We start from the raw sequence: 12,319 nt of genomic DNA, 5'->3' as shown, positions 1-12,319 counted from the left end.
TCTTTACAGTTTTAACGTCAGATTGAGATTTTAATCTTATAATAAAACTGTCTTCCAAACTTATAAAAATTGTATACATCTTTTGATTTTAATTACACTTCCAAATAAACATTAACAGCTGTGCTGAAAAATAAAAATACAACACAGTTATTTAACTTTTACTATGAAGACTCAGTTTTAGTATAAAAACTCCAAACTTAATTGAAAACAAAAATAGATTTATATCTTATGCGAGTTTTAACTAGAAGACAATATTTCTACAGCATTATGACACATTCTTTACCAGTCATGTTTCACAATAAATGTGTTGTACGTAAAACAGAAATTCAAAGATTAAATTAGAAATGAACACAAAACATTTATTTTGTATTTGATGAACTTGTAGTATAAAAATGGATCACTTTCTAGAAACAGGTTTTAACGATCCACACAAAATATACAAATGGAAATTTGTAAGCGTGTGAGTAAAGCTAAGTTATACTTCTAAACAAAGGAAAGGAGAAATAAAAAACAGTTACAAAGTTAATTGTGTATTTTGTGTGGGTGTATCATGTTTACAAGATTAATATTAGATGTAATGTGTATTTCATGTGGGTGTATCATGTTTACAAGATTGATATTAGATATAATGTGTATTTCATGTTTACAAGATTAATATTAGATGTAATGTGTATTTTGTGTGGGTGTACCATGTTTACAAGATTAATATTAAATATAGTGTGTATTTTGTGTAGGTGTATCATGTTTACAAGATTAATATTAGATGTAATGTGTATTTCATGTGGGTGTGTCATGTTTACAAGATTGATATTAGATATAATGTGTATTTCATGTTTACAAGATTAATATTAGATGTAATGTGTATTTTGTGTGGGTGTATCATGTTTACAAGATTAATATTAGCTATAGTGTGTATTTTGTGAGTGTATCATGTTTACAACAAACAAACAAACTAAAGAAAGACACTACAATTTAGACACAAGTATGTAAAATATGCTAAGTCAGTCATTTTATTTTATAAAGCTTTGTAAATTTCTTTATTAAATATTTTGGTTCTATAATAACTAGCATGGAATAATATATTAATAATAACATCTAAGATAATTTACATTATTTCCACAGAATTAAAAATCCTCAACTTAAAAACATGGGTTTATATTAAACATATCTCTTTTTCTCAAATAACGCACAGCAATAATTCTATACCCACAGTTATTTTCATGTGGTAACTTAAAGTGGAGCATTATGGTTTTGTTCTGTATTGTAAAACAAACTGTTTTTATAATACTATGTGATAATGAAAGGTAAAGCCTATGTCATGTATTTTAACTTTTAACCATGTACATTCGTTACATATTATTCCTTTAAGCAAATCTTTACCGATTACTAAATTAAATCAAATTGAAACAAGCATCAAGGTATAAAATGATCTGGGGAATTAGAAACAAACTATATCCAAAACAAAAAGGAAAAAAGTAGACAAAAATATGTGTTATTAGTATGCGAATTACTAGCCTTCTGATCCGAGGTAAAAGTAATAACATTGGTAATATATCCAACTAACTACACCGTGTTACTGTTCACATAAAGCAAAATCCTTCATTAACCACCTAATGGTTCTGTTTCTAATACTATGCTTTAACTCCTAGATAGATTTATAAGACTACAATAATCTTCATAAGCCAAACAATGATAATTTTGTAATTCTGAATATTAAACTTTTATTAGCTTTTGAAAAATAAAGTTTATTCATAAATCATGCTTCAATATAATTATTCTCAAAATCAAGGATGGACCACACACAAACACTGCCAGATTAATAAAAAAACTGCTATATTTTTCTTCAATGGTGAGTACTAGAAAAATTTATGTCCTCAAGTGGAGTTAGCTGAAGCAGCCTTAGTTAATACACTCAAAGTGACAAAACTTTAGAGGTTTATCTCATTAAAGTTTTAATGTTCAGACTACAACCACTTAAGATAAAATATAAAAAAATATACAGAAAATACAGAATTTCTTCACAGTTTATTGGCTCCATCAGTTGTTACAGATATGATAAATATAGTGTTGAAACCTGTCCATATAAATCTTCACATTCCTCTATATGACTGAAAACACTGAAGTCAAATTTACAATAAGTGCAGTTTTGTGTTAATATATAACACCACACTTAACAAAAACTGTATGGTAACAAACTGGAGCCTGAACCACGACACTCATGTTTTAACAAGAAACCCAACTGTATGGTAACAAACTGGAGCCTGAACCACGACACTTATGTTTTAACAAGAAACCCAACTGTATGGTAACAAACTGGAGCCTGAACCACGACACTCATGTTTTAACAAGAAACCCAACTGTATGGTAACAAACTGGAGCCTGAACCACGACACTCATGTTTTAACAAGAAACCCAACTGTATGGTAACAAACTGGAGCCTGAACCACGACACTCATGTTTTAACAAGAAACTCAACTGTATGGTAACAAACTGGAGCCTGAACCACGACACTCATGTTTTAACAAGAAACCCAACTGTATGGTAACAAACTGGAGCCTGAACCACGACACTTATGTTTTAACAAGAAACCCCAGTTTCACCTTCATAGCTCATCACACATATTATTGTTAAGAAAGCTAAAAATTATCTCTTCCTCACAAAATGACTAATTTACATGATTGTATGAGTAGAACACAATTTACACTTGTGAAACAGTTTTAATAACAACATAATTTGACTGTCTGTGAAACAGTTTTAATAACAACATAATTTGACTGTCAAAAGTATTTTAATACAATTAACTTACCAAGAGTTAGAAAAGTATACAAATATCTAATAGAATAGTTTTAAAATAGCTTTACTTCAATGACAAATAGATCAAATAGTTATTTTTAAGCCTTTTGAAGACTAATAAATATAAAGAAACACTAAATAAAACATTATCATAAATGCTGCATACAACTTAAACAACACGTTAATTAGATTGTTAAACATACACAATAAAAGTGCACTGTTGCATTTTAAATTGTTCACATGGATACATGAACTCCCCCACCCCCAAAAAACACTGGTACCCAAGCCACAACTGATGCATATATTACAAATAAAAGACAATTTCCAACAACTCCCTTTTAAACTCTGAGCATCTCCTTACCATAATATTATACAAATAATATAAGAACTTTCACCACATGATCCATTTCTATACACTTAAATCATTATATAAAATTGTATTTTTTGCACTAAACCGAAATATGCAACAATTCATTTAAGTTTAATTATAAACAAACTATTTTCAAATGTAGCTTCATACAGTTTTTATTAATAAAACTAAAAAATAGAAAATTTTTATGTCACAAAAACAATCAGAAGCTCTTACTTGCATAATCTATAAACAAGTTTAACCTATCTAATACAACAGCTCTCTAGACTTCTATTGTTTCAAAAATAGTTTACAACGGGTATGACTTTATGGTGTCATAACTTTCCACCTGAACATGTTAAAGATTTTGTTTTCATATGTTATTCCAGTAACAATATGGTTATGACAAGCTAAACACTAAAACAGTTAACTTCCGAACTTGAAATTAGAATATCCCCTTGAGAAGATATTCTTCAGTGACATTTCTAAAACAACAGAACCTAGTGCTCAGCTAATTCAACTTCAATAAAGCTAATCATCCAGAAAGAAATTGAAGAAAACAGTTCGTGTTAAAATCACAGAGAGGTAAAATAAGTTAAAGTAATTTCTTTTGGCTTTAAAAAATAAATTGTAACAATTCTTCTGAACATATCCATCCTGATTTTAAAAGTAATTATGAAAAAAACTTTAGAACATAGTGGGAGAAAAAGCAGACTGCAATTCATGTACCTTCAGTTATATTTTTCACTGACAACATTATTTTAAAAACGACAAACAACTGAAAACTGTGAGAAGAAATTATTGTTTAACATCAGAAAAAAAGTTCAAAATATTATTTTCAAAATTATATTAATGACGTTTTATTACAATGAATGCCAATTTAAGTGCAGTTCCTATCAGTCTAATACTGTAGCTTTGTCAGCAGTACCAACATTTAATGGAAGACTGAAAATGACAATTTACAGTTTTATATACACACACTAAGTGTCACTCATGCACTTAAGGCATGATAACTTGCTTTAAAAACAAACACTTTAAAAGTACAATCATTTAATAAAATGATATATCTTGTTGCTTCTAGGCTCTTTATTCAGTTAATCCTTTAGAAACAACCATGATTCTATTCTTAAAATACTCCATTCCATTTTATATAAAAGCAAATAAATAGTTCAACTGGAAATCTTGCCAAACATTTATGGCAAGCATTCTCTGTTCAACTCACAGGATAAGGTTATGGCTTATATTCTTAGGCAAAGTGGTAAAACTGATAGAAACTATTATATCCCAAACCTTCCCACAGATGGCACTGAATGCTATGAATGCTCAAGTCTGAAAGTTTCCTCAGTAACTGGGTCACTTATTACACAAATATCAGGGTCCATGAGTATCTGCAATCCATCAAAATCAATGGGTTCCAGTCCAGCACGTAACACGTCATCTGAAGTGATAAAGTCTGTGTCAAAGAAGCCAGACACACTGGCCATGGCCGAACCGATATCTTTAACAAAGTCTTGCATCAACAGGGGTTCATCAGCACCTGGACCTGAGAAATAAATATAACTTTAAATTGTGAATTTAGAGAAAACTCCATCCTGTTTACAAGCTGTGTAGATGATTTGCTAACATAACCAGGAAGGTATTGGTTCACTTGATAATATCCCCAGTATATAGTTAACTATTTTGCTTATCCTTAGGCATTGTTTTAGTACAAGAATTACTCACAGGTTTATCTAGTATGGACTAATGAACAGAACAGTATGACACAATTTCTAACAATCCCTTTTAAATCTAATGTCCTTCTCCTAAAAACAATGATAAATAAAATTATTCTAAATGGATTTAGTCACAAATTAATTATTTAAGCATGTTGTTAGTAAGGTTGTGTAGCAATATTATTTTTAATTAATTTCACCACAGGAATCCAATAATTTAAAAACAACTTCATTAAGTGTTTATAATTCTAATGTATAATATAATATTGTACAATATTGTACATATTGTACCCAATTTTTAACATTTTGTAAGCCTACAGACTTACTGCTTATTCTTTTTCCTTGGAAATACATTTTAAATACAACTCAAGACAGCTTAATGCTATAACTTCAAAATAAAAATAATGCATGGATATCAGCTCCAAATGTGTACAAAGCAATTACACAAAGATTATTTGTACTACACTTTAACCACATCAAAGGAAGAACCAATGTTTTCAATCATCCCTTTCTCTCAAAGTTTATTTGTACATGTATAAAGCATCTCATTCATCAGTCACTGTAACATGAAATGTAAACTACTCATAAATGAACACCGACTTGAATGTTCACCATAAACAAAAATGGCAGACAGCCACTGATGCCTGGAATACGAGTAACAGTTAGATACAGTATTACAGAATCCTCAACTACCCCTATGAAGGACACCTAACACTTACCAAGATACCGTCCTAACCATAGCTACAACCACGAAAGACACAACTGACAGAACACAAAAAAACAATTAAGAACTTAAATAAGGTCAGTATTCTGGGAAAATATAAAACCAACTATAATACAGAAAAAAAATGCCTTAAGGGAATTAAAAAACAACATCGAAACAAATCTACCAGAGAAAAAATGCTAATGCCACTACAATTACAATAAGCTCCGTTCTAATTTAATATGTCCAATAAACAAAGACCAAAAATAACCCAACAGCTAGCAAAAGACAAAACAGAAACTCCAGAACGAAGTCAAAACAGAACTACACCACACACAACTATGGTTTACTTAAAACTCACAAGAAGGAAAATAGCTCCATCCTGAATTTAACTGAACAAATAATTTACCATGTCACTTCTGAGATAAGTATTTATTGAATATAAAATCAGGAAAACATATTTATATATTTACAGCTCAGTTAACAATGTACAGATTATATAAACAACAACAGCTTTACAAAACACAATGATTACCATCGACATATCAAGCCTCTTCAATAGCATAACAAACTTGTAACATATTCTCTACCAGCAACTTTAAAACTACAATAATCTCAAGATATGCACCCAACTGACAACTTTGAAAGTTCTGTATCAACACAACTTACTTACAACATGAAAATATATATCACCAATAAGAAGGCCTAGCAAAATGTTAACAGCACAAAGGGACATCAACATAGAATGTTTTAAAGACACCAGTACCAGCTGAGATATGTTGACATTATATTAATCACATAAAACCACATACTACAGTTAAGATTCTAGAATTGAAAAACTGCATTAAATAATCAAGCATGGAAATAAACGCTTTCACACCAATATATGATTTACCACAATATGAAGTTTATACATCATAGAGTTTACACAGACAACCCATAGATACCAGAAAATGTCTTGGCCACGGATGAAACTAGTGCAACAAGGGGAAATAACAGTCTTAAAAAACAACAGAGCTCACTGTACATGGGGGTAAGTTCAACAGACCAACCAGGATGTTGGTCATAAATGTAAGTTTATTCAACATAACTATATGAAATGTAGAAAGATTTTAGTAAAACATACAAATTTGTTGTAAACAAAAGTCATATGCATCCAAACAGTATCTGTACATAAGATGTCTGTGATTATTAATAACATTAGATTAACTTAGAACTCACAGCACTAGGTGGTGTTCACATGAAGAATACAAAATATACTTTTGTCCATCGTATAATCTCCACATTGTACTTGTATAATCTCTAGACTCTGACACATTGTACTTGTATAATCTCTAGACTTCTGACACATTGTACTTCTGACACATTGTACTTGTATAATCTCTAGACTTCTGACACATTGTACTTGTATAATCTCTAGACTTCTGACACATTGTACTTGTATAATCTCTAGACTTCTGACACATTGTACTTGTATAATCTCTAGACTTCTGACACATTGTACTTGTATAATCTCTAGACTTCTGACACATTGTACTTGTATAATCTCTAGACTTCTGACACATTGTACTTGTATAATCTCTAGACTTCTGACACTCACATCTACAGCTTTATTTAACTATTCCATTAAACTTCATTTGGTATTTACTCTCTTTTACCATGTAAATCAATAAAATGTAGGGTAAAATTAATATTCAATAAGTCATCAAATACCATGTTTAATAACACTGTACAAAAGGTCATAACATCAGCACTTTGACCCCAAAAAGTAAACACTGGTTGATAAAGAAGATTAACTCTAATAATATGCAAAAAATATTAGACATAGATATTTATAATTCTCTTTATTAAAGGGCTGATAACATACGAAAGATACATAAATGCCAAAATCAGAACAGTATTCTAAAGATGTATTCACAATAGAAAGCAAAAACATCATTTATGAATGTGACTCTATAGAATGAAGCAGAACAGCAAATGTTACCATAATGAACAGACAAAACTCAGCAGTACTGATCTATCCATTGTGCCAGAGAACAATACTGTGTAGTGAAGTGGAACAACATGAAAGTCATAGAATATAACACAGGAAAATAAAATTATGAACCATTCTACATCAAACTCAACTGAAAACACACTCACTCAACACAGGATGATAGCCAGCCAAACCTCAACACTGTCTCTTGAAGGCATTTAAATAGTTACTTGGTTCAGGTGCTAATGAAGTAACCCCAATACATGTGGGTACCAAATCCCAGCCACTAATACCAGAATGTCCCTGAAGATAGCAGCCAAAATGAAGCATACAAAGTTAGTTAGCAATCAGTATCATGTAATAAGAAATTCAGTGAACTCAGGCAACTATCTGTGACAGCAACTTTGATAACTCCAACACTGCTCTTAGTACTTATGATATAAACATAGGCTTACCTGTCAAAATAATGTTTGGTGTTTGAGGTGTCTGGGGTGAGTACTGAAGGTGGAGAATAAAGGTTAGGCTCTGATCCTTTAGAAGGTATCCCATAATACATCAAACTGACATCAACACCATCCTGAGGCATCGACAGGGGTTGTGTCTGGACGTTAGAGTAATGATATCCATTTCCTTCAGATGTGCCCAACTCCACTGATACCTGTGGCCTCGATCCATTTTCAGTATCACGATTTAAATGATGTACATTAGGTAATGATATATTACTACTGGATACTGGACCACTACTGTTAGGTAAGTGCTATACACAGACACACAGAAAAAAAAAGAAGAGATACACAAATTACAAACTAATATGTGAAGTAACATTCAATGGATTTCCAAATTACTCTTTCATAAAGAATCAACAATCACATCAAGCTGAATTACACTTACCTAAAGATACTGTAATACGGTTAAGTGCAATAATATGTACACACAGACTTGCATATGTATACAAAATTACTTCAGTGTGGTAAACGACTTAATTTGTGCCCCTCAGTGGCTCAGCGGTATGTCTGCAGACTTACAGCTAAAAACTGGTTTTCAATACCAGTGGTGGGCAGAGCACAGACAGCCCATTGTGTAGCTTTGTGCTTAATTCAAAACAACAACAACTTAATTTGCTCCAGACAACCACCATTTGTAACTAAGATTACTTATGTTTACACTGCAGAAAGAATTTTTTGTTTCACACATTATGTATGTTCTGTACTATGACTGTTGTATATGCATTATAAAAGGTACTAAAATTAGTTCTAAAGCTCAAAAATTAAAAAACAAAGCATATAAAATGGAATATATATACACAGTACAATAAACTTGGCTTTACACAGGGATATATCTTTATAATGCAACAGGTTTAGTCCTACCTCTAAAGGACCAAGTATGTATATATATACAGCTAGAGAGAGAAAAGATGAATCCTTATTGTACCAGACAAATAACTCTAACTCTGAAGAACTAAATATACCCACATATATGCCTAAAAGTCAGAATATATCCTTATAGAGCAACACATTTGGTCCCACCTCTAAAGGACCAAGTACATATACAGAGATGCCAACTATTTCAAATGACTGAGAGTAATGATTGTAGACAGAGCCCTTTCACAGTTTTAGCCCTTTTAGATTTGCCAGAAACAAGACAATCTGGTGAATAAGGCCTCTTTTTTCCATCTTGTGAACGATCACATTGGTGTTTCTATGCCGCTTAGAAAACAAGAAATACCCATCTATGCGAGCACTGATTGGCTGACAAGCATTGATGATGTAACTATGGATTCCCCACGCACCCAGTATGGAGAAGCACTGCACTCAAACTATTGGTAGACGCCGGAGATACAAATATTTTTTATTATTTCAAGCACAAACATGATTATTGCATGTAGCCATTTGGACTATGTCTTTTATTTATTATCAAAATTTATTTGTATCTCACTATAAATTTTCTTTAACCCCTTTCAAGCCCTGGGGTAACAATTTATCACTTTATTGTATAGGCCTATATAATATATAATAATTTGGGAGTTGCAACAAGTCGTAATATTTGTCTGTATGAGTGTATAGTCGTAATGTATACACCAAAATCGTAATGATTACTCAAATTATTATGGTTGGTATCTCTGCATATATACATACATGTAATTAACTCAATAATTATCAATTTCAGTTATTGCTAATAGGCAATTGAATTCAGTATTATTAGACAATAAAGAATCAACAATCATTCAACACATTTCTGTCACTGGTTAGTCATCTATGATCATAACAGATTAAAGTTTGTGGTAATAGCACCCAATAAGCATTGTGGACATGCCATCTATCAAGCAAGATCCAAAACTCCAATTTTAATGAAGTTACCAACCATGGAAAATCAAAACATGTGAGAAGAGGCGAGTGCTTTAACCCAGAATGTCTCACCTCCTGAGTGCTTTAACCCAGAATGTCCCACCTCCTGAGTGCTTTAACCCAGAATGTCTCACCTCCTGAGTGCTTTAACCCAGAATGTCTCACCTCCTGAGTGCTTTAACCCAGAATGTCTCACCTCCTGAGTGCTTTAACCCAGAATGTCTCACCTCCTGCTACCTTTCTCTGTTGCAGCTAGATGTGGAAGAGCTGTTATCCTTAAAGTTAAGTTTTAAAACTACAAACAGAAACACACAAAATTTCTACCACATACAACTTCCAACTAGGACCCATATAAAGATCATAAAAAATGAAAGCAAGAAAGTGTGCTTATAAATTGTTGAAGATTTATTCAAATATAGTACAGGAAATTTGAGGCAGGCCCAGCTAGATGAAGATGGTCATTCCATTCTTAATAATATATTAATATGAATAAAAAACTAAATTATTCACCCTTGATAAACTAACAACCTCTCATTGAGGGAGATTTACATAATTGAACATTTATTTAAAATAAATTTATATTTCTTATAAAAAATAGTAAAAAAATGTTAGTTGAAGATCTCTGTATCCATTATTTTTGGTTTGTTTATGAATAAAGAAATATTATCCATAAAAGAGTTCTTACCATTACATACCATTAAAAACCTTTTCAGTTTTGATACAATAACCCCTTTAAACAATACGTTCAGAATAAAACTATGGGGGGTAGGTAATCCAAGGATGGAAAAAATAAATATCCTTCTTTGCATAAAAAATGATCAACTGGACTCTACCTTATACAAAAAAAAACATTCTATGTCTAGATAATTAACATAAGAATAATTATATCCATTTTTATACAAAGAAGAGAGAGAAATGACTACTTGTGTGAACATGAAAAAACAGAACAATTTCCACCTATGCAATCCTTATTAAACCCATTCGCTCAAAGTACTACTAAGGTTTGTTCTTATGTTGAAAATTAATTTCTAACAAAGCATAATTAAAGTTATAAATGTAACTTACTGCTTACAAATACAGTTCTCTTCAGTTGCAGCAATAAACAGCAGTTACCTTAATTTTATAGATACATAGCTATTAAAAATACCTTACCTTCTAAAGACAAAATTATATACAAAGAAACAATAATTTTTACAGCTCTGCAATCAGAGTGAGTATCTATATAATTAAGAGCTGACACCTTTATCTCAGCCCAAAACACACACTTGTCAACTATAAACATGGCAGTTGCCACTCCTTGCAACCATCCATTTCAGTATGTGTTTTAGCACACCAACCAGCTTTAAGATAAGAAAATTATCAACATAACACATACTGGCCTCTTTTTATCTTCTTTTTTTTTCCATCATTGTTGATATAACTTCAGCAACCAGCAGTGTTAAACTTCAAATTATTCTTACAGTGGAATGAAGAATTTCCCCAAACTCAGCTTTCAACCTGTGTGATGTTTCACACTGGATAAAAGATTGTGCTGACTTGTGATATTTTTATCATTATCTAAAGAAAGCAGAAACACTGTTTAGAAATGTCTGTGTGAACCATTACTAAGTTTTGAACTACAGGGATAGTGGCTAATACTACCTACCAACAGAGGGATAGCAGCTGGACAACAGTACTGCTCACCAACAGAGGACAGCAGCTGGACAACAGTACTGCTCACCAACAGAGGACAGCAGCTGGACAACAGTACTACCTATCAACAGAGAGACAGCAGCTGGACAGCAGTACTACCTATCAACAGAAGGACAGCAGCTGGACAACAGTAGTACCTATCAACAGAGGGACAGCAGTCAGACAACAGTACTACCTATCAACAGAGGGACAGCAGCTGGACAACAGTACTACCTATCAACAGAGAGAGACAGCAATCAGACAACAGTACTACCTATCAACAGAGGGACAGCAGCTGGACAACAGTACTGCCTAACAACTCTTAGACTACTCTAATCAAACAGTGGAACCATCACTCTTTATTACCCACAGTACTAAATTACAGAGGGTCACTTTATAATAATAGCACATGAGCTATGGACCACTGGTTTTACTGTCTGGCATATCAACCATAAAACTATGTCTGGCTAAACAGATAAGTAAATCTGAACTTCTACTGATACATCTATTTATCCTAATATCCACTCTCATTACCATATACAAAAGAGACACTTATAATTCAGGTGAACAAGATTACTTCAACAAAACATTTAAACTTCTGTTGAAGAGGTAAGGTAACTTATATAGATATAACTTGGGCCAAATATAAGTAAAAAATGACATCATTTATTGCCTATAAAACCCTTCTTCATGCTGTTATCAGATACCTTTAGACACTTTTATGCACATCCTACAGAACTAACTCACTGTGATGTATCCTTGAAGGAAACA

General features: G+C 32.1%; 1 protein-coding gene across 1 annotated transcript in view; it reads right to left on the bottom strand.

Moving 5' to 3' along the window:
• Window positions 1–4,455: 4,455 nt before the first annotated feature.
• LOC143239977 (uncharacterized) overlaps window positions 4,456–12,319 on the bottom strand; it is a 40,915-nt gene continuing 33,051 nt past the window's right edge. The window contains exons 6-8 of the mRNA XM_076481698.1: window positions 7,988–8,289; window positions 7,216–7,355; window positions 4,456–4,685 (exon numbers count right to left, since the gene is read on the bottom strand). Coding sequence (XP_076337813.1) covers window positions 4,456–4,685; window positions 7,216–7,355; window positions 7,988–8,289 — 672 coding nt within the window. The remainder of the gene's footprint in view (window positions 4,686–7,215; window positions 7,356–7,987; window positions 8,290–12,319) is intronic.

This window comes from Tachypleus tridentatus, chromosome 13 (assembly GCF_004210375.1).
Source record: "Tachypleus tridentatus isolate NWPU-2018 chromosome 13, ASM421037v1, whole genome shotgun sequence".
NCBI lineage: Eukaryota > Metazoa > Arthropoda > Merostomata > Xiphosura > Limulidae > Tachypleus > Tachypleus tridentatus.
The sequence above is the reverse complement of the archived record's forward strand: the minus strand, read 5'-3'. Positions and strand labels throughout refer to the sequence as shown.